This window comes from Plectropomus leopardus, chromosome 1 (genome assembly GCF_026936395.1).
Source record: "Plectropomus leopardus strain MGB_pleo_1.0 chromosome 1, ASM2693639v1, whole genome shotgun sequence".
Lineage (NCBI taxonomy): Eukaryota > Metazoa > Chordata > Actinopteri > Perciformes > Serranidae > Plectropomus > Plectropomus leopardus.
In genome coordinates, this window is record NC_142176.1 from 21,267,832 (window position 1) to 21,291,999 (window position 24,168).

Consider the following 24,168-nt stretch of genomic DNA (forward strand, 5'->3'; position numbering starts at 1 on the left):
GAACAATAAGGGCCTTTCTCAGAAAATATATCTGTTGATATATCACTGCTAGGAGACTTGTACACTCTGCCTTTTGACAAGAGACACAAGACAGGGTTTATTAAAATTGTATTGATGAAAAATAAATGTCCCAGAAGAATGAACCGCCTCCCGCTACTTTCATTTGACTCAAGGAAATTGCTTCTTTAATGGCATTTGAGAAAAATAATCAATTTCAAAAGAAAGCAGTCCATCTTTCATAGTGCGATAAACATTACTTTTTAATCTGCTTTGCACTCTTGCTTTTAATAACATATGGAACTATTGATATGTTTTTGTGAGAGTCTAATGGGTGTGAATGCTGATGATGTTACATATACAAAAATCAGCGTATAATTAAGGTCACATTTCAGATGTGTGACCTTGGAGTTGTTAACAGCTTCACCAAATAGTGATTTTTCCCTTTTAACATAACACAAATAATTGTGCGTCCCCTCATCCCCTCCCTTCCATCCCGACAGCAGACGTTAACAGGAATAACCAGTACTTCTACTTAAAACCTTTAACTACATTTTGCTGCTAATACTTACATACAGTCTTACTTACTTCCGTCTTCCACTGCATAGAAGTAGGCTTATACCAGTAGAAGTTGGTGTTTTTGTTGTTCTGTTGCTGTGAGAAGAAAAGGGGATAAAATAAACAATAGTACAAATATTCAGCACCCTAATAATCAAAGTTACATTAGAAAGTAACTCAAGAATTGTTGTCCTCCAAACTCCAAACATGTATTGACCTCATGAAAAGCAACTATTTCTTCAGCAGAGACTTTTGGGCCATCACCTCATCTCACCACATGCTGGCAGCAGAACGCAACAGACAGACAAAAAAAAAAAAACTCACACTAACTATCATACTGTAGAGTCAATTTATCTCTCAGGTTTTGAATGTGTCTCAAAATAAGCTAAAGTAAACCATGAATCAAGTTACTGTAATTAAAACTGTTAATTATCAGAAATGATACTTCACAATTAGTATTTGAATAGTAAGGTAACATATTAGGAGAGTGATTAATTCTAATTTGAATTTCATTGCACATAGTTTCAGAGAGACTGTTTTGGTATCTGTTACGAGCTAAGGTAACAATATATTTAAGGTGGAATCTTTAGGCCGAACGATAATTGTTCTGTTCAGAAGATGCTAGAAAAAACATGTTTATAAGTTGTCAATAAATGTCTGTTTCCCCTCTGAGATCAGGGGTTCAAACTGACAAATTCTGTAGCTCTGCCGGCTTAAAAATAGAGTATCAAGCACACATCTATTGCAAGCTGCAGACACACACACACACACACACTTACACATACATATTAACACTGACCTGAGCTCACACCACAGGTCAGGTGGTTAATTTTCATGAGATATTATACAAACGGTTGTATGAGGACACGTTGTACTCATGGCACATCTGCAGATGCATATGACCCTGTATTCTTAACATTTCGTTTCTGTCATTTTATGCATAGTGATATATACACTTAACAATTCTGACAATGCAAAAAGGATTTAGCTACATGTTCAACTGTGTGATGCAAATGATTCAGAAGGAACTAATTTTCAAATGAAATGTCCTCATCTGCTACACAGTTCTGTTATAGGCTTTCCCATTAAAGACAGCAGAGAAAACACTGGCTCAATTTCTCTGTGGCTTTAAACCTGTCCTTTGCTGTTATTGCGTATGTTGCAGTGAGTCCACTGAGGTCTCTGTGCAAAAGCACATGTTGAAGGCCAGTGTCACTGTTGACTTTAGCCAGTCCAGGCTCACTACAGTTTCCTGACACAACCATTGCAACCTTTACAATAAATTTACTTGCTTTTGTGCATGCAATCATCTGATTTATACTGTAGATTCACTTCCTCCCTCTTGTTTGATTTAAAAGATAACAGATAAAGATTTCCTGACTTGGTTGAGTCAGAACTTCACAAGATGTATGAACATGAGTACCGAAAAGAAAACGGATTTTAGACAGGGCAACCTGACAAGACAAAAATCTTTAAATGGACACAGAGTTGATGCCATTAGCACTTTTTTCATATAATATACAAACAGTTGGGAGCATCTGAGACTATGGATTTGTTTTTTAATAACATGGGAAAATACATAACAGACATGCATAACAAAAAATATTCTCATGAAGAGTCAGTTGAATATTTAAATCATCACCATGAACAATCGGTATAAAATGGTAACCAGTCTTTTAGATCAGGCAAAAATATAAAGCTGCAGTTCAGAATATAAGCAACAGATACAGAAGTGACACAAGCTAATTGTTTGGTTTTGCGGCTGTTTTCACCCGTTTTTAACAGCTGGCCGAGGACAGGCTGTGATTTTTCCTAATTTAATATAATCCAGGCAGAAAGATGTGAACATGCAACATTATACCTTATTTGACTCCAGCCCAATCCAACCATCTGCTCCTCCTGTGGGATAAAGTGTCAGTATACCACATTTTGACGTGTGTAAAATCAAATGAAAATGTGTGGTCCTTCTTTAGTGCAGCATTTTCAGAATTCTTATAATAAGAGGCTTCTGTCATATAAGAACACTGACATGTTGTTATTTATAGTGTTTCCCACAATAAACTGAATTATTCTTGCTTTCATTTCACACGTTATACTCCAGGATGAAGAAGAATATGATCCTGTTAAATCAGTTTAGATTTGCTCAGCAGATCAAACTTGCGTAGGGGGAAATAACAAGAGCAGAACAAATTTAGATACAAAATGCCTAATAATAGCCTTGAGAGTTTGCTCAGCTGTTCATTTTCTCTAAAGTCGTAGACAAGACAAAATAATAATTAATACTTCTGCAGATTAGGGCACACAGTCATGGGCAGATTATTAGACAGTGGGCCCCTAGGCAAAGATATGCAAAAGGCCCCACTACCTCTAGTACATATAGGAGAACGGCTGAATGACATTTTGCAAGGTACAGCATCATTTATTCAGCTCTCCTGTCAGCTTACTGCAACCAAAACATTGCAAAAAAACCCTTTCTATTCTTGTTAAAAAACAAAACAAAAACATAGCAACACAATGTGAAACCAGAGACAAGATAACAACACAAAAGGACTGAGTCAGACTAAAGTAATCTGAGACTAAATGTGTTAATGGGGGATTGTATGGGGGGGAGTGTATGAGAATGCCTATCAAATGTAGGCTTGATACCCTGCTGCAGAATTGTGTAAATGTGTTTATAATGTCAGTTTTATACATAAGGTGCATTTTAGCTGTGTGGCGTGTGTGTCTCATAATTATTGCCTCAGTGAAGCACAAATACATTTCAAGAAAAGGAATCAGACTCTAGATGTAAAGCTAACAGTGTAAATTCATCATGTGATTACAAGCTGAGCTACATTAAACGAAGACACTAAATTGTCTTACTTGGTTTTCATTTCCAAACCTGCTCATAAGTATAGTGCTTTGGTGAAAACTCTCTGTCCAGCCCTAAAAAGATTGTAACCACTCCATCTGTCAGGAGTGAGTCTTAAGTCAAAAAAGAAAGTTTTAGTCATGCAGGGGCATGTTGGCATGTTGGGATGTTTGGGTTTCATGTCTCAAAAAGACTTTTGGGGATGAGATGATGACCAAACTTCTGTTGTTGTCTGCTCAGGTCACGCTGGTGAAATCTGTGTCTCTGACGAATTAAATAGATTGGCTCACATGATTTATCTGATCCAAAACTAGTCAAAACACCAATCTAATGACTACATGCTATTGTCTACAGCTACATACTTTTAGTCATCTCACAATTTCCTTATTTATCATCCAACTTGACACATTTGATTCCTTATTTTTGCTCAGATATTTGTTAAAATGTTTTCTTTGAAAATGATGATATTTGATGTATGAACATTTTATGTGTATGCCCTGTGCTGGTAATCCAAAGCATGATCAGTGCGCAATTACGCACAAGGAGCAGCGCGTAACTTCTCCAATTGCCAAATCCGTCATGTAAATAGCAGCGCGCCAGCTGCAAGTAAACCTCCAAAAACGTCTATGATGAATTGGGACCCGGATTTAACCCTTTAAAACCTGGGTTCACGTCAGTTTTGTTGTGCTGCATTCAGACGCCTTTCACAAGCATTTAAACCTCTGAACCGTGAGCTGGTTGGTGCCATTTCTCTCAAAAACAGGAAAAATTGCAACTTGGCAAGAGAGAAAGAGAAAATAATTAGAAAATCATCAAATAATAAGGGGGGATATCAAGAAAACTACATTCAGACAAATTGTACATTTGAATTTAGTTTGAAGACTTTTTTTTTAATCTATAGCACTTTTTAAGTATATTTTCTGTTTCTGTTTACTTCTTTCAGAGAATTTTCGTTTTTTACTAATTTCTTGCTAATATCTGAGGAATTTCTTCTGAAGTTGCCTTTCCATGTTATAAAGAAACCAAACCAATTCGCTCAGATTTCAAAGGGTTAACTATCAAAGCGGAGTGGGACACTCCGTAAGAGCGCATGCGCAGTGCACCTCATACCATGGACCCAGGTGAATCCAGGTGAGACCGATCAAACAGCAGTTATCACACAGTTATGGTCACTGTCATGACGGCGTGAACGGACCGGACTGAAACTGTCGAGTGAATTGTGGCACTTTCCGCTCAGAAACTGAATTTCCGGAGTAACCAACAACTTTTCACTGAAACGAGCCGGCTAGCGTTAGCTGTTTGAAATACCTGTTAGCTAGCCAAGATGGAGTAAGGAGACAGCGCAACATGTGCAGTGGGACTGAAATGTTGGGGACACATTAACTCTGTGAAGAAAAGGAAAGTGGTCTTGGCATCAAATAAGGTGAGTGAGATACACACGTCTGTCTCTGCCATGATGCTTTAGTCTCTTTGTGGCTTCATGTGTTTAACTCTGTTTGTTCACGTTGGTGTTTGGATAATTTAGCCTATTGTGTACTGAGGCCTGTTTGTCTGTACACTGAAGCTGCCCTGTTATTGCTGATGTTTATAAATATTAAGTAAAATGGAAGTTTACATTGGCCTAAACAGCACTTGTTGGTTGTTCGGTCGGCTAGTGATGGTCAGTGATTTGTGAATGAGTGTGTGCAGAAGGCCTGCCAGTTGGTTGTATTTATTTTCAGAATACTGTAATTTAGCTACACCTTGTAAGCTGCCTTTATTTGTCATGCCTAGAGATGAAGGAGTTTAAGTCATGCATCTGATACATACATTAATGACTTTTAAACTAAAATCTGTGAATGATCTCAGTGTTCAATCCTAATTCAGTACCGATCTGCACTTGTATTAGAGTAAAGGCTTGGGCCTACTCTAGGCTATATAACCGACTAACCGACTTCTGTATGGAGCTGGAGGGATTAATCAACCAACACAATAGAAATCAGAAACTTTTCTGATAACTGATCGGTGGCCAAATATTGCTCTTATATTCTAGCAGCTGACGTACTGCAAAGATTTCCTGGTATTTTTTGTGATAAATAGGTGCATAATAGTAATTATTTTAGGGCTTTTGACAGCTGGCCAGTAAGGCTGCTAAATTATTTTTTATAATTGATTAATCTGAAGATTATTTTCACGACTTAAATGTTTTTTCTATGAAATAAAAAAGGTGTTAAATGCTCATCACTGTTTCGCAGAGCTCACAGTGACGTCTTCACGTTACATTTGTCCAACCAACAGGCCAAAACCAAAGATTCTTCATTTACTATCAGAAATAAAAAAGAAAAGCATCAAATTCTCACATGTAAGAAGCTATTCTGGAAGTGGCAAATGTTTGACACTTTTGCTTGTAAATGGACTGAAACAATTAATTGATTCTTATCAAAATAGTATCAATATTAATTGTCTTTCGTTTATTTATTCTGTGGTTTAAATGTGCAACACGGGTTCTTCCCCGGATATGCCCTAAAAGAAAGAATTACAGTACACTTCCAGTGGATAGCATTCTATGAAAATGGAGAACTCATGAATTAATTTAATATTTATTCTTATCAACTGTCTCCCTTTAGCATCTTTAGACTCCAGTCCAGTCTGTGTTTGGGTTCCCACAGATGTCCAGCTGACTGGTTTCCATGACAACTCTCCTTTCACCTCAGAGTAGGCCCCACCTTTTATTGTATCATGGAGGTTTGCACTTGAGTGCCGAGAGCGCTCTCCTGCCTGCATGTATTGATCTGACAGAAACACCTTACTCTTTATTTGCACCCTGAGTAGAATGAGGACCAGTCCTCCAGCATTCAGATTTTGGTTCTTGAAGCAGCAACCTTTGTCTAAACTTTCATTTTAAGTTTTATTCTTTTTATGTGTCTTACAGTGATCCTGCAAGAAAATGGATATTTGCCTTTTTCATGTACAAACAAAGAATGACCTCAGGAAAAAAAAAAAAAAAGGAAACTGAGAGTGTGGCTGCAGTTCTGTATTCACAGCTGTATGTCTCACCAGAGAGCTTGAGAGTTGAGACGTTGCTCCAGAGTCTGGACATGTGATCTTTGATGATGTGTCTTTGATCAGCATCGTCTCAGGAGGTGTTTGCAGAGTGACCTAAAAGGGGGAAAGCTGAGTTGCTGTATATGGCTGTATAGATGGTGTAGCTCCTGAGATAGAGTCAAATTATTTCTGTGCTTCTCTTTTTCTGGAGTAGTGTCCAGCAGCATTACACTCACCTGGGAAAGGCTTGTGGTTAGATTGAGGAAGGAGACGACTTTGAAAGAAAATTGCTTTTCGGAGTTTTATCCACAAGACTTCATCTGTCTCTTTATGTGCCTAATTTAAGTCACTTTGTAAGACTTTTCTGTAAAGGCCATTGATATAAAGTTTTAAAAATATATACATTGACACTATGCTCATGTTTTTTATTCCCAACGCTTTGCTGCTCATTTTACCATAATATGTGGTTTGCTTGCTGATGGAAATGTTTACTGTTGCTGTGGTGCTAATCCTTCAGGCTTTAAGGCTGTTATTGGGATTGCTGTGGCCTTTAAAACCTGATTTTATGGCACCTAAAAAATTGCAATTTATGCTGCAATTTTTATAGACATGGGTTGTTGTTTTTTTTTTTGTTTTGCAATGACATTGCAGGAACAACTGAAAATTGCAAAAATAGTTCAAGTTTAAAAAAAAAAAAATCTATTAAATAGATGGAAACTTGTTCCAGTGAGACTAGGTGCGCTCAATTCAGTGCGCTACCGCTCAGCACATAAATGGCAACGGCCGGGAGAGCTGTTTAAATGGAGTGTAATCTGTCAGCCAGCGGCAGCAAACACATAATAAGACAAACAACAATGTTGGATTACAGGACAAAAACCATGGTAGCTGAGCTCTCCTATTTGACAGATAATTGTCCACATGGACAGTAATGTTCCCAATATCATTTTATTTAAGCCTGACTGCCATTCAGCAGTTCAAACAGTTGTTTTATCTCCCTTTATTTGTTTGTGTTTGTAATGGACGTGTTGTTGTGGTAATGCATACGCTTGTCTCGCTGCTCAGATTTAGATGCGGATCCGGCGTATCTGCCGGCTATGATACCCATCGAATGGTGTGCAGACTGTGCCTATTCAGTGCACCACAGGCATATTGCAGCAGGGAAATGGTGCAGACCCAGCAAAAGTGAACTGCTTGGAGTTGTTATTCTTAGTACTCTTATGTTGCCACTAACCCTGCATATTTCACACATCCTGGTTCTTTAAGCACGTGCAATAGTTCTGTATGCGACCGCCTCTGTCATGGGGATTTGTCTTGTCAAATGTCAGTGCATTTCCTCCATTCTCCGTTTGTTTGGTGGAAAAGTTTTTGTCAATGGAAGACTTTTGTTTGTGTTTCAATTACAATGTTACATGCAGCACGAAACAGTTTCCCCCCACCTTTGTGCAGAACATCATTGAATTTCCTTGGATGGTCTTTCGCAGTTAAATTTGAGACGGTCCTACCACACGTCTGCATCTTCTCAACAAGTTAGTTTTGTGACGTTGATGAAATGCCATTATTGATGAAACTCACAGAAAACTACAACAATTAGTCAAATTTGCAGAAACATTGCAGTAATTAGAAAAAAATGCACGGTCATGTAGATTTCAGTGGGATTTATGAATCCCACTTTCTTGTGGGGCCGGGTAACGCATTGTAACAACACCAGCCTAAACAATCACCGACTGTGTCCTGTCCAGAAAAACATCACTCATCAGTTTCTGATTTTGAAGCCTGAAGAGACCTGTCACCTGTGTTACTGTTATCATGTGTGTCTGAAGCATCCCGTCTACTCACAGACTGAATTGGTTTATGATAGACCACATTTTTTCCTGACCTTATTATGAGATGTGTTTCTAATGGTCAAATGTGTTGTTTGTGAAGGCAGCACCAAACAATATATTCAATCTTTGAGGACTTGTTGAACAATCAGTAATCAGTAATTTGGAAATTCAGAACTTCAGAGATGAGTGATGCAGCAGATGTGTTGTTGTAAATGTGACCTTTCGAGGTCACATATCAATGTCAGTGTCCCCCTTAGTCCGTGCAGATAAAATGTCAAAAGAAATGCATCATTTTTAGGAATTAAACTTGAACTTGTTGGTCAGTTCAAGAATGAACATTACGCATTTCATTTTAAGCAACGATTTTGAGTAAATTCTAAAATAAAGATAAGTGTCCGTGGTTCTCAGGAATGGGTTTGTACAATTTAGGAAGCAAACTGAAAAATAAGCTGATGGGATTTCACGAAATCATTCATGAGAGGAACAAACCAAAATAAATCACATTTGTGTTATTGTTTTTTTTTTAGGTGAAATTGATATTATAACAGCCAGTAATTATTGAGTTGATCCACGTGAATCTCATTTAGCATCTATAACTGCAAAAATACCATAAAGCCTATAAATGTACATACAAATTGAAATATGATACTGGGACAAATAAAGTGAAAGCACAAACAAAAATGCTTTACATTTTTGGTGTTAGCTTACAGCAGTTGTTTGTGTTCAGCAATTATTCTTAATGAGCAACCTGCAGCTCCATTTTTTCCCAGCTAGTTAATTCAGGAGGAGAGCGGCTCTGGGATTATGAGGAGAGGCCAAGAAAGAGCACATATGTTCATTATACCCACTAATAAGGGACAAGAGGCCTGGAGCCTCCCAGACATGCAGTATACACTTTAGATGTGACCCTGCTGCTGCTGGAGAGCTTTCAGTCCTCCTCTCTAAAGACGGAGAATGTTTCTTTAAGACTACACTCAGTTGTGGGCTCCTGTCATCTGTGTCTAAATGCTAATCAGCATGCACGTTATTCAGGCCAGACCATCTGTGGAGCTCCACCAATCACAGCATAATACTTTTTGCCTCTTTGACTATTTTGATGAGGCAGTTGGTACAAAAGAAATTCATAAAGCTCAAGACAAAAAGCTTTAGTCCAAGAGAAATTGCTTTTTACCATCTGTGTTAGAGCTTTCAGCCTCTCAGCGTTACCATGATAATTCATGTGAAGTTTTATCTTGAACCCGAGCTTGAAATTTTGCAATTACAGCAGTTGGCCCGAATAGTTTGTCAGTCTGCACAAAGTTAGTGGGCATTATCTTTAGTGAATATCTGTACTGTCTGAAGAAAGCTATGCGCTGCCTCAATGACGCCAAAGACGAGGATGAGCAGATAAGACAAGTAATGATAGAGCTCATGGTGACTTAACTGACTGATAACCTTTAAACTTTCCTGGTGAGTGAGTGTTTGATCAGTGATAAACAGTGCCTCTGTAACAGCATGAGGGTTGCATCAAAGCCAAACAAATTTATGATGATAAAAAACTTGAATACATTATATTTGATCCTGAGTTTATTGGGATAATTGAGAGTGATAAAGGTCATTGAAAACTGTCAGTTCACTTCATTAAATCTTTTACAAGTTGGATTTTTTTTGCATCCAGGCATCTTATAAACCACAAAAGCACACACAAAACCCCCAAAACAATATAGGACATGTAAACCATACACTCAGAATAGAGAATATAGTAAAAAGAAATTGGTACAAGCATGAGGATCTTAGCCTGAGGAAGAGAGTGCAGATAATGTATATATATGATGAACAGATTGGCCGTGTAAATATGAGAGGTACTTTGTGGCATATTTGAGTTGAGTTTGTAAATTTCACTTGGACTAAACAAGGATGGTCCAGGTTGGCTCACATGGATTTTGTTTTTTGTGTGATTTTGCCGGCCTAAAGTTTCTGACAGAGGAAGGTTGCTGCTTATCAAAAATTTTACAATGATGTAACTTCATGAAGATTTCTGTTTGACTACAGAATCAGGACTCCTGCATCTGTTATCTGAACGTGTAAACTGTTAAGATTAAGTGTTCTGTGTCACGTGAGTGAACTATACTGACTGTAAACAGTTTCCAAAGATGTGTAAAGACTTTTTATTGAGCTTAGTGCACCATGGTGCCAAGTGTTAAATATTTTGTTTAGAGATATCTGACAGAAAGGAAGTTCTAGCCAATGGAAAAAGTGGGTGTTGTGACTTCACTTCAGTATATTAGCAAACAAAACCACACATTTATTTGGCTTTGGGTCTTTTTTCCTTTTTTTTTTTGAGTATGTAAGATTTCAGAGGTTATGGTTAAAAGACTGTACAAGAAGCCCCCCCTCCATTTTTAAGCTTTTTGGGATATACTGAGTATTGGCATAACATGTATTGTAATGTAAAGTATGATTTATTACCTTTTTTCAACTGCAAATTAAGGAAAAACTTTGTTAATGTCTGTTTTATCCAATAAAATAAAAATAAGAGTCTGCTTATCTCATTCCAGTCTTTTTTAATGCAGCAAAATAGTAGATTTAAAAGTATCTGCAGTATTACTAATTTATATTTTAAAAAATCTATATTTGGCCATTGTTTGGCAATATTTACAATATTGCCATGCAAAATATCCCGATTCTATGCTGTATCGATTTTTCCCCGTCGTGCCTAATAGTGAGTGATTGCAGTCACTGCTCTGGTGTGCACACATAACATTGGTTTGGCTTGATTGTCAATGAGCTGTGTAAAAGGAAGGACTTGACTGCTATGTAGCCTTGCATGTAAATGTAGTCGTTAATGTTCTTAGTTACACCTGTGCTTTACCTGCTGTCACAGTACAAAATGCTGTATTAGAATAAGGTCTATACGTGTTATTGCAAGGCTTTTTGTTGGGATTTCTTCAGTGATTTAACAGATTTAAGATAATTTAAGCTTTTTCTGAGATTTGAAACCTTTTGTATACTGGCAATCTGAATGATAATGTGCAAATGTACATAAAGTATAAGATAAAAGGTTAAATATAGCTAATGAAATATGGAGATTAATGACTGCTTCCTTGATATTTAAATGCCCCTCTCATTGAACGGGAGCAACAACGTCAGAAACTTGCTGTCTTGATCTTATTCCAGTGTCTGTACACTGTGTATGTGGTTTAAAGGAGAAATGGTGTGACCCACAAAAGTACTGCAACCAAATCCATTCCCATTGTATGTGAAACCAAACATTCCCATTAAGTGATGGGGGGTGTTTTACAGCAATTGTTCTGCAGAAAAGATCTTGGGATTTTTGCCTGGAGCAGAAACCATTCACTTTAACAGAGAGAAAGATAATTCAGTGAATTTCAGAAACACCCAGACATCTTCATGAGTTTCTCTGTAACTGATACACCAAACACACCCATGACGTCCTCTGTTCTGCACGATAAGAGAATGTCTGTGTTGTTGGAGGAGATAACTGTAATATACTAACAGGTTTCTTTTCATTACTGTGGGCGTGGTACCTTTGTGCCACAGACGACCTGAAGCTGTTAAACACTTGTAAGATGTAATGCAGCGTATTATTGTCCAGAACCCTGATACACTTTAATTAAAACTGAACACAGTGCCACCAAGGCAAGTGTAACAAGAGCTGCTGCGGTCAACTGCATACCCACTGACTTAAGTCCAGATTAACATATCAAGACTGTTGGATGGACTGATGAGACATTTTGCACAGACATACATGGTCTCTTCATGAAGAATGTCAATGACTTTGGTGATCATCTGACTTTTCATCTTGTGCTGTCATCAGGTCATACAAAAACAAACGGACAGTCCTGCCAGCTGCAGCTTTTCTTTGCATTGAGCTCAACCATGTTAGCATGCTGAAGTTAACTCTTGGCTGAAAGCACTGCTATCCCTACAGTAAGTGCTTCCTCGCAGAGTCACCAACATGGCTAAACACTCTTGTCATGTTAAAAAGAAGTTTCTTCATGTTGCTTTTTTGCCCAATGCAGATGCATCGCTGCACGCTGTGGTTCAATATTGCAAATGTAGTGATGTGATGATAAAAACTTCCAATGCATGTATTTAACTAAAGATTTCTGGTTCTCGTACAAAATTTTCTTTTCTTTTTGCACAACTATGACATAGAAAACATGGTTTGCAGACTACCTAGTAAATATTTTTCTCCTTACAATCTAAGTACCCCTTCAAATTAAAGCTGTTCATTTGTTCTGTTAAAGGAAAGGACAACCAGCCTATTTGAAGAACAAATACTCCAAAGTGAATTACACTTAAAAATAGCTGATTCGTTGTGAAAAACTTTGACTGGCTTATTCTGATTAGATAAATAAAGTGACGCCAGTCATGATTTGGTTTTATGAAGTTTGGCTGAGTTGCATAAAATTGCCCCACACACTCCATCCCTCCACAATTTGTGATTTAGCTCCTCTGAAGGAGGTTATTGGAGGGTAATGAGCCTTTTGCTGACAGATTTGGGCTGCGTCAGCTCCTACAGGAGGTGACAGGCCTTGAAGATGCTCGGAAAGAGGTTGTACAGTATCCCACAGGCAAGGTCCCGGGGTCAGCACCCGGCCTTACAGGATTAACACACCTGCCACCAGCACAAAGAGGTCTAATGAGCGCACACTGGCAGCTCCGGTCTCTCAGCAGCAGGCCAAGTGCTCTCTGAGTGGCTCACACCTCCGCGCTGGTATTGAAGTCCTGGCTGAAGTCCTGGCTCTCGAGTCAATACCTTCATTAGTGACTTCATGGCAGATCACTCTATGAGGCTGAACAAAGGCACAACAGGAACACAAAGTGACACATTCCTGGGATTAGAGAACTCCGGCAGGTTGCACCATTAAAAGAAGTTTTTTGTTTTTTTTTCTTGATGTGCAAGGAATTTCCTTTGACAACAGCAAAACTAATAAATTTTAGTGTAATTAATTTGATGAGTTTGATGGAGTTTGAAGTAGCATTGACAGATTTCAACATTTCAGAGACATTTTGTGGCCAACACCTTAAAAGCAGTCTTAAAAGTTGAAAGTTCACTTAAAACTGGCAGAAAATGGGAGATTTGCTTTGCTTGCTTTGAATATACTTTTGCAATTTCTCCAGCACATTTTGCTTTACTTACAACTATTTTCCCTTCCACAGCAGCGGGTCAGAGGCGTCAGCTAGTCATGTGACTTATAAATCACCATAAACTCTAGATATACTTACAAATTATTCTTAATAGATAAAAATGTTGCAGAAAAGCAGGCCCATGATTTAACCTAATTGCTAACCCTTAGTATATATTATGCGTGTAACCACTAGGCTGTCACAATGCCCACACAGTACTGGCACCATAGACTGTAACATGATTGCAACACCCGCAGTGTTCTTCTGTCATTGCAAGCCATGTCTCTGGGTTATTTTTTATTATTATTATTTTTTAGTCCTCCACACAGGCAGTAGCCATGGCCAGAGATAGAGGGTTTACGGGTTCCCTGTTCATCCATCCCATTCTCATGATCGTGATTTTTTTCGAGAACACCTTGAGGGAATTTCTTTAACTTTGGCACAAACGTCCAATTGGACTCAACAGTGAAATGATTGGATTTTTTTCCGGTCATAGGCCACAGGTCAAGGTCACTGTGACCTGTGAGTATTTCAAGAACAGCTTGCGAATTTTTTCAAATTCAGTACAAATGTTCACATGAATTCAATAATGACGTGATTAGATTTTGGTGGTTAAAGGTCTCTGTGACCTCGTCTGTCTCATTGTTGCTAAAAAAAAATATACATATATAGATATATATTTTAAAGGTCTCATATTGTGCCCCTATTTGACAATGTGTATAGGTCAAAGAGGCCCTGAAAACATGCCTGTGAAGTTGTTTTTGTTGAAAACACCACTCGGATCATATGCTTCAGCATACGCCGCTCTGTTTGTGTTGTCGTCTTATAGTGCTGTTTCTGTGCTTGGAGCTTTAAATGCAAATGAGCTGTGGCTGGTCACAGCCTTCTTGGGCAGTAGATTTGACTGCCTGCCTGAGTCAAGCCATGCGTTGATGCATATAGTGCATATAGTGCATTTACATAGTGGCCGGAAGTGGAATTACACCGTTTGAGTCGGACACGTGATGCACACTGGCCCAGAAAGACTTTTCCCCATTGACTAACATTGGGAAAGAGATGTCTCTAAACCAGTAAATAATTTTTTGTGAGCATCAAAAATCCAGCGAAACGTCTTCTATTCCTGTCTGGATGTGAACCATCCGGTTAGATAACATTTGGAAAGTCTAAAAGAGCCGCAAGATTACATTTTTTTTAGATCGCCATTCAAGCTAGCCAAGGTGCTAATCAATAAGTTAGTCACTCTGCCGGCAGGAGCTAACCACTCAGCCGCAGACAGTAGCAGGCGCCCACGCTTTGCAGTGTTCGGCTGCCGTTAATCTCTACTACGCATGCTCTATGGGCCAGTAGATCTGGGTATTTTACAAATTTTTAAACCCGGAAAAAGAGCTTTCTCTGCTTCGTGTGCCATTGAGCAGCTCTCATAGGAATGAGCAAGGGCTCGCTTCCATGGCTGTATCCAGCTTTCACTATAATACATCCATGGCCTGAGTCATGTCCCTTTGTTTACAGTAAGCAGACATGGCCGACGTTACCAGACCCCCGTAATTCAGCCACAATTTTGTGATCAATATACCAAGCTGACTATTGTCTTTTTTGGCTAAGAGGAATAGAACAGTAAGTTTTTCTTTTTCATTTTCATAACTGTAGTCTTTATGGCTACATGCAATAGTATTTATGAAAATAAATGTAAGATTGGCTGAACTTAAGTGTGCATAGTATTGCAATGGTCACAACACACCAAGAATTACTGTGCATGTTAAACATGAATTCACAGGGGAGAATTTTTACTGATACAATAAAGCATTTGTTGACATCAGTCAATCAAGTTTTTAGTTAAAAAAAAAAAATCAAGGATTTACTGAATCCATTTTTCTTTTTAAAATGTTTGACACACATCAGAGATCAGTGTTTATAAGTCTAAGCTTGTTAACTGAATATCTTTTCTTACTATTTCAGCTGTTCTTCTAGTCTATAGAGGTTTGTGAGCTGGTGCTCGGGCTTCCATGGACAGAGAATTCAAGTCATCGTTCCAGCCTGTGTGGTTGTTCAGATTCGAACAGTTTCTTGACGCCCAGGGCCGCGTTGTAGGATTCAAACCGCCCCTTGGTTGAACTAAGACACATAGTTGGCAAAGACCTGTTCCTTGTCTGGCTGGTCGCGCACTGAGGTCCTCTGGAATGGGGATCTTCAGTACCTCGTCCATGTATGCTGCTGGGTCCATCAGGTCAGCTACAGACCCTGTGTATAACATGGCAGTGTGAAGTAACAAAAAGTGACATGAAAAACAGTTACCTGCATCTAATTTAAGTTATCAATCCATTTAATTATTTGGGTTCAGATACGGCTTAACATCCACAGAGATTGTCTTGACTGACTCTCAATAATAGAACGTTATATAGAGGTTACCATAGCGCCTGAGCCTACAATAGAGGCTACCCATATTAGCCATGATGCTAATGCCAGGTTGAACTGGCTAAATACACAGTAAAGCAGCTTAAACATGGCAAAATCTACCGGCCCTGGGACTGAAGTTGAGTCTTGGAGAGTTGGTACTGATCCATTCTTGAGCGCCAGTTTTGAAGTGAAGAGGTGGTGTGGCTTCTCCCCTTCCTGTGTCACAAAGGGACCAAAAAATGACTGTTGCTTCTGGCCAGACAATTTCTGAAAGGTGGAGCAAGCAAGACAGGGAGAGGATATCATTTTCTCATTTTTAGGGGGTGTTCACAGCCAGGGGACACATATTTTCATTGGATAACCATAAAAAAAAGTGTATTTTGCATAATATAGGACCTGTAAGTGGCACAAATGCTGGGGTAAGAAAGCCTTAGCAGTTATGGTTCGGCAACAAAAGTACTTGGTTAAGGTTAGGAAAACATCTCAGATGTCACTGGAAAGCACCCACATTGAGTAGCACTAACCTGGGTGGAAAAACAGTGTCGCTAAAAAAACATCTGGCTTTTTGTGGCACAAATGCTACAAACGATGTTTTTTGATGTCTCTGTCAATGTCTGGAGTTTGTTGGATTTATCCACCTCCTTTCCCAACCATTCAAAGCAGACCTTAACACTTTTTTTGTCTCACTTTGTTATAAACTTAGTTATTCTAAAGCCTGTGCGCCTCACAAAGACACTTAAAGGTGCACCAAGCAGCGTATTTTCACGCCTTGGAAGTGAGCGCACACAAATGCAAAGTTGCATTAAGAAACTCAAGATTTCTTTAGATTTCGATAAATCTGTGCCGAGCAGTAACCCCGGTCTCTTACAGTGCTTCCTTTGATTTTGACCTGCTGCTAACTAAGATAACTCATTGGAGTATTGCACTAATCAGAATGTGATTGAATTAGCAGCATTTGTGCAAACACATCACCTGCTGACATGCAAAAGTCTCTTCTTCAGTATTCTTCAGGATGTCATTTGCTCATTTAGATGGAGTTGAGGCATGGAGAGAGTTCCACAGCTCATAATGGAGATAACTGAGCTGACACAATGATTTAGTGGCCATGCAGAGACCTCTGGTCTCCTGCTCGTACCACCAGATGAAACTCTCTTCCCCGTCCATGAAGAGCCAGAGTTGGGAAGTCTTTCTGCTTAAAGTGTGCTTCCCTCACTGGCTCCTACCTCCCTACTGTTCACCTTCATGACCTCCCAGCAGAAAGAGTCAGATGGCAGCAATGCCTCAGTAACTTTAACCTCTGATAAGCTGACCTGTGAACTCTGTGAGGACCCTAGAACAAAGACTGTGACATTTTCTTTGTTAAGGTCTGGCATGTTTTTGTAAGCGTGCACAGGGAATTTTATGCATATGCCGGGGAACTGAAGTGAAAGGCCAACATTTGGATATACTTGTGTGATAACAGAGACAGAGGCTATCAGACAGCTCTCTCTGTAGAGAGAAACATGTTCAAATCATGACTGACATTTCTCAAAACCTTTTGTCTCTTTAATTATGCCAGCTCAGCGACAAGCTTTAGAGAGTGACACTTCAGATTTCTCTCAAGTGGCTCCTGAGTTCTGGGGGACCCTTTTCCATAAAATCAAAAGTCGACCTTTGTGCAACCCCCCACTCTGCAATGTGGGAAACACGGCGGACTTCACCACAGCTCTGAAACAAAAGACACGGAATGCACTCGTGTTTTCCTCTGAGAGTACTGTGCGTTGTATTACATTTGCACTTGTCACATATGTGACATAAAGGGCTTTTTTCTTCTATCAGGTCAGGCTAATTTATGTTCTTCTGTTTAACAAAGTGGCAAATGAAAGGAGAGCCACATGAGAGAGGAGAGTGCTGCTGTGTGTCAAGAGGCAGGAAGGCTGCCATTCACAGGGCATGTAATACAGTACTTCCCTTGTTTGACAATGATGCTGTCCTAAATTCAAAGGACAAAGACACTTGAGATGGCTTGTGTCTGTGTGTGTGTCTCTGTGTGTGTGTGTGTGTGTGTGCGCGCGCGCACTGTGTGTTCATGTTCATTGTATTTCTATCTTTGTGAGGACCAATTTGAGTTTCAGACCCTGACTGTGAGGACATTTTTGGAAAACTGGGGATGTTTGGGTCCCACACATGCAGTTTCAATACTTTTAAGTTATGGATGGCAGATTCAGTGTATCATTCAGTCTCAAGGTGCCTTACTTTTTAACAACATCTAGTCACTAGGAAAAAAACGTTGGCGTATGTTTTTGCAAACCATGGATGAGGTACATTGGCATGTTATTGTGTAGTTAGTACATTTCAGCAACACTGTGGTGGTTAGGTTTAGGCCAATAACCACTTGGTTATGGTTATAAAAAGATCATGTTTTGGCTTATTTGCCCTATTTGTTGCAAATCCCATCTGTCTTGATAAAAACTGCTTTTTGTGGCACTACTCCTGCCACCGGGTCACTGCAAAACACCCACATTTGAAGCATAAAACCTGCTTGAAAAACACTGACAGGTCGCTACACAATGCCCATGTTTTGAGCCTAAAAAGCTGTAGGGGAAACCATCAGTTGGTCAACACCCTTGTTTTGTGCCTAAAAAACTGCTGGAAACATAACAATGACTCGCTGCAACACAGTTTTGTCCCCTCCAGATTCAAAAATCTTTCTAATTGCTTGTCGAAAGGGATTTAGAAAAGAGATTTACCTTTGTTTGATCTGTCAAAACTCCACTTTGACAGTAGGTGGTTACAAACTGGATGGAGAGATGTGCCTCGCCTTGGAGGTAGTAATGTAATTCCTACTGTGTGGAGCTGTTGGGTTTCTGTCGGTCACAGCTGCTGCTCTGTAGCAGATTAACACAGCGGGTTGTTTGGTCTGTGAGTTATGGACAGTTTCTGTGTCCTTTTGTGAAAACTAAAGACCAAGTTGACAGAGGGAGGCTGCAGAGCATCTTAGAGAATATGCTCAGTAATTTCAAAACATGCATTGTTGCTAAAACCTGAAAGTGAAACTTATCTATGTGCTCTTCAACACCAGACTCCAATACTGAGGTTTTTAGTGAAAATGCATGCTTTTCAGAAATACTAAGTATCCGACTGGATAAATGAGACTTGGATTATACTGCAGGGTTTGTTTGAAAGTTTATAAACAGATATGTTGATATTTGCTTCTGTTGAATGTGGTCAATGTGGTTAACCTAATTAATCAATAAATTAATGTATGATCGATTGATGTGCAAATTATCATTTTATGGCTGAGGTACTCTCTTAATGTTTTGTTTTGCTAATAACTTTAAAAGGAACTGGAAACACATGACAGGATTGACAGGAAGAAGCTGCCTATCGATACCTTGATGATCAGAAAGTCTCTTGGGAGTGCCAGATTGAAAATTGTGATACTGAACAATGTCAAACCCATGTTGCTGTGTAACACGGTACTCTGGGAAGACAGACTTTAATCCAAATGATCCTCTAGTATTCACTTCTATATAACAGTTATGTAACAGTGGCATTGCTCAGTCATTGTATATACTGAGAAAATACCTTCAACATCTTTTATTCTTCCTATGTCTTTGAATAATTTAATACACCTTTTATGAAGTAGGCACACAATTCCTGGGACACAGGTAGAAATGTATCCTTCAGTGTTATCTTATGTGTCACTGTGTATTCAAATATAATGCAGCACATGGGCGGGTTTATCAAGGGACGAAACTCAATACTGTTTGTAATCCTGTTTTAATGTTTTGTACTCTCTAGCACCAAGCCTAGAAATGTCTTTGGGTGGTATATAAATTCATGAAAAAGCAGTAGTATCATATTTTCTGCGTAAACCCCAGACAGAAGGTGTTTTTCAGAGGCTGCGGCAGAGATGTCACATACTGTACCTCACTGAATATAAACAGAGCATTTGTGTTTATGTGAAAAAAGGCCTTAGACGATGTTTCAAAGCTAATAAGGACAAATAAGGACTTAAGAGTTCTTAAACCAGTTTAAGAAAGTCATCATAGAAATATAGGATTATGTGAGGACTGTTGTGATGCATACAAAGCTTCTTTAAAAAAGCACAACTTCAGTTTATCATCAGTGTGGAAATATTATTGTGAACTTAAGTTTACTTCAGAGTAATTATGAGCCCTGAGATTGTATAAATGTGTTCTTTTTCTGGTTGAAAAATGATCAACAGTCAGATAAGCGACTTCCAGATAAAATCCCTAAACCAGTGATTCTCACACAGGGTGGCCGTCTGACTCCTGACTGTGCAGAGAACTTAAGCCAGCGTCTGAGTCGACGTCGTTCAGGATGTGAGCTTTGGACAGACCCCTGGCCTGCTCCACCCACTCACTCTTCCTCTCCAAACTGCTTTCAAAGCTACATATCAAATTCAGATCTTTGTCATCTGTAGGGCACAGTGTTAATATTTGTGTAGTTTAGAAATGCTTATTATGGCAACGTCATCATTCTTGCAAGGGCCCAGTTGGTTCTGCAAACATGCATTTCTAAACAGAGCTGAGAACGAAACCAGATGTCTCACATCTGAGCTATTTCTATAATAAGTTCTGGAAAAAAAACAATGTGTTTCTTTTTTACCACTGCTTAGTCGGAAAAGAGATAAGTGGCTAGATTTATAATAATATCAATAATAATCATAATTTATAGGCCTAACATAGCGCTTGTCTGAGTATTTAGACACTTTACATGAAATGCAAAAAACACAAAATATAGGAGGTTATGACAGTTCAGATATTGGGAGGCAGTGGGAGATGGGTATTGCAGGCTTTTTTGAAGAGGTGTGTTTTGAGTTCCTTTCTAAATGAGTGGAGTGACTCTGAGTTGCGGATGTCTGAGGGGAGGGACATTCGGAGGGCTGGGGCAGCAATGGCTTCATGGGGCCTTTTACTTGCCCCGGGCATTCGGGCAATCGTTATTGTAGTAAACCTTGAAAATACACTGACGGGGCTCAACAGCGCGACAATTTTCGCTTGATATGGTTCAACAGCAATCATTCTGGGGAATAAAGCTCTCTTAGTGTCTCTGTCAGACAGTCTCAGCTGTTAGAGGTCATTTGTGCTTGTGAGGCGTGGAGGATGTCGAGCGGACCTCCTGTTTGAGCTTTGTGTTTTGACTTCAGATTTTATTATGACTTTGTGATTCACAGCAAAGAGGTTTTCTTTATCACTCAGTGTCTGGGTCACAGTGAAAGCTGAGATGTTGTTCACAACCAGAATAATCCTCAAGACCTTTGACTTTGTGTTGTTGCCATGCTGTCTCTGAGGTGTGTATTAACATGGCAGAGGTTGTGGAAGTAATCTTTTACCACAGAGAGATATTTTGGCTTATTTCAGATTTTTATCTCATGTCATCTCTTTAACTTTGCACCCTGCACTCCTGACATCCACACACTTTTTTTAAAAATCACTTTTCACTCTGTTTTTGGTTTGTTGCAAAGACAAAAGAGGAACAAATTAACTCTTCAAAAATAGCATTTATTTTGATGTCAAAACAACTTTCTTGGACGGATTTGCACTCATCACCCCAACAAATAAGGACTTAAGAGTTCTTAAACCAGTTTAAGAAAGTCATCATAGAAATATAGGATTATGTGAGGACTGTTGTGATGCATACAAAGATTCTTTAAAAAAGCACAACTCCAGTTTATCATCAGTGTGGAAATATTATTGTGAACTTAAGTTTACTTCAGAGTAATTATGAGCCCTGAGATTGTATAAATGTGTTCTTTTTCTGGTTGAAAAATGATCAACAGTCAGATAAGCGACTTCCAGATAAAATCCCTAAACCAGTGACTCCCACACAGGGTGGCCGTCTGACTCCTGACTGTGCAGAGAACTTAAGCCAGTGTCTGAGTCGTCGTCGTTCAGGCTGTGAGCTTTGGACAGACCCCTGGCCTGCTCCACCCACTCACTCTTCCTCTCCAAACTGCTCATCATCCCCATCTTATCATCTGTCCCGTGGCTGCATCTCTCCTCACTGACCGTCCCTTCCTCTATATCCAAAGTGTTCACTTTCTCCAGCAAATCCCTCATCTCCTTCTCCCTCGCCCCGCAAATCTCCTGGGTCAGCTCTAAATCGCTCCTAATAGCTTCTAAATCCGTGTTGAGGCGCAGACCGATGTACAAACTCGCATCTAGCTGTGTTCTGATCCTCTCTTCTTCCAAAAGCAGCTCGTTTTCTGACGCCGTGTCTGTCGCTGTGGCGGAGAGGGATGCTGCGCCCTCGCTTGGCTCTGCGTCTTTGCCCTGCAGCTCCTCTCTCCTCCGCCGCATCCATCGGTGGTTCAGCTCCTCTTGAATCTGCGCCGCGAAAATGTCTATAAGGGCTTCCTGCTCCCACAGTTCATCTTGTAGTCTCACAATGTCCTCGCACTGCCGGACATACTCTTCAAACTTGGCAAGAGTCTCAGCTGAACATACTGTGTCTCCCCCTCGGCTGCCACCCGCAGCAGCATCCACTAAATACGTGTCCTGTACATAATTAACCCCGTGTCTTTTAATTCTGTCGAAATGCACCTTTGCCTCGCACCTTTCGATGTCTGCGTCCAGCTCTGTAATCCTCTGGATCTGCTGGCGGATCGTATGATCCTGAGAAATCACAAGATGAACCAAAGTTTCCATCTTTTCCGCAGAGCTCGCGTCTCTCTGCGCCCTTTTTTTGTTGATCTTCTCCAACTTTCTGAAAGCTTTCCGGACGATCCGACGCTGTTTCTCAGGTGAGATGCCACCCATGGGAGGTCGCGCGGTCCCCTTGGTGACACAGGGGCTGTGTTTGCTGAGCACCACGCGCGCCTCTGCGCTCCGGGCTCCATGGTTCGCCAAAGAAGCCTCGCTCTTCACCAACACAAACTTCACATTGCTCTGCTCCTCTCCCCAGGCGACCCAAAGCCTCAATATCTTGGTTTTGTTTGGTAAAATCCTCTCAAAGCCTCTCCATTTCTCCACGATGCAGTAAGACTGGGAGCACGCCGCTGTTGAGAGGCCGTGCTGTGATTTCTGTTCCCCCAGAAGCACTTCGACAACATCAGCGCAGGTTGTGCGCTTTGACAAGCCGAAGACGAGCTTCTCCTCACGGCAGACCCACACTGATATCCTACTCTCCTCCGGCTCCATCATGACCGTCTGTTAAACTCTTGCACACAGAAATAAGACAAAGGTCATTCTTAAAATAGATTTATATCCGCATGTCCGGAGAAAAGCGCAGCCGAGTCCACACTCATCTCTGTGTGCATGCGCGCTGCGTCCAGGACGCATGTGGGAAGTTTCTGATGGAGCTGCAGGTTTCGAGCTCCATGTGTCCTTCTGTTCACTTTAATGAGGCCAAGTCGGGGAAATACTTCTGGTGCGTTTATGCTGCGCCCTCACGAGCCTGTCTATGATCACATGACTGCCACCAGCAAAGAGTCAATAACCAGCTGCAGTATTTTCTGAGGCATGTCGGAGGTTTATGGTGGTTAAGATAAAAAATAAATCCAAAAATTAAATTGCATAATCATTTAAGAATATGGAAAAGGCAAAACTACTAAAACTGAGTATTATTGCATCAAGTGGCAGTGGGAGATGATTGAGATCAAAGTATAGAAAATTATTTTTTAATCTTCATCAAAGTAATTTTATTATTATTATCATTCTTTTTATTTACTGGCATATCAGTTTTGGTTTCATCCACCCCTTGGTGGACAGGCCCGTTAAGCTAGCATGATAATAATAAACCTCATATATATCACCTTTTCTAAAAAGTGCTGTATTGAGGGAAAACTAAATGATGGCAAAATTAACACCACAGTTAAATTAAAGCCAGCAAAGTACGGGATAAAGTACAACACAATAAGAAGACAGTCAAAAAAATAATTTAAAAAATGCTTAAAACATAATGAAAATGGACCTTACATAAATAAAAGACAAAAAAAACTTGTTTTTTTTTTCAGAGGTGATTTAACACACTGAGTGTTTGTGTGACAGCTCAAACCTGGCTCCTTCTCTCATTCATCTCTATGCTCTCATGAAATAAGTTATGAAAACATTTTCAACTGACACTTTCACCTCATCTGGCAGCTGTTTGTATCCATACTTATCTTTCTCTTGAAATATATGCCACCTTAAAAAGACACGCCTTCTGAAAACTGCACAGAGACATGACACGTGATAGTGTTAACATGAAAAATATTGCCTAGATTAACATTTTGTATTTAACCCTTATATTTTGACCTTATTTGAGAAAGCCACAGGTTGTGAGTCTATACATTCTAAACTACGAACAGTGGCATATGTTCACATTATGAATAACTTTATAAATTATGAATAAATTCAGACAGAAGCGGGGAAAAAAACAACGGTTTATTGCAGAGCAAAC

General features: G+C 39.7%; 1 protein-coding gene and 1 long non-coding RNA gene across 2 annotated transcripts; one reads left to right on the top strand and one right to left on the bottom strand.

Annotated features, from left to right (window-relative positions):
- Nucleotides 1-4,511: 4,511 nt before the first annotated feature.
- On the top strand, nt 4,512-8,050 carry LOC148190408 (uncharacterized). The gene is made up of 3 exons (XR_015777463.1): nt 4,512-4,829; nt 6,013-6,100; nt 6,318-8,050. It is a non-coding gene; the product is annotated as an uncharacterized LOC148190408 (long non-coding RNA).
- A 13,225-nt stretch (nt 8,051-21,275) lies between these two features.
- Nucleotides 21,276-23,106, bottom strand: rassf10b (Ras association domain family member 10b). Its single transcript, XM_042490783.2, has one exon. It carries the CDS (start codon nt 22,929-22,931, stop codon nt 21,597-21,599), a length of 1,335 nt encoding a protein of 444 aa, XP_042346717.2. The 5' UTR covers nt 22,932-23,106; the 3' UTR covers nt 21,276-21,596.
- Nucleotides 23,107-24,168: the final 1,062 nt, after the last annotated feature.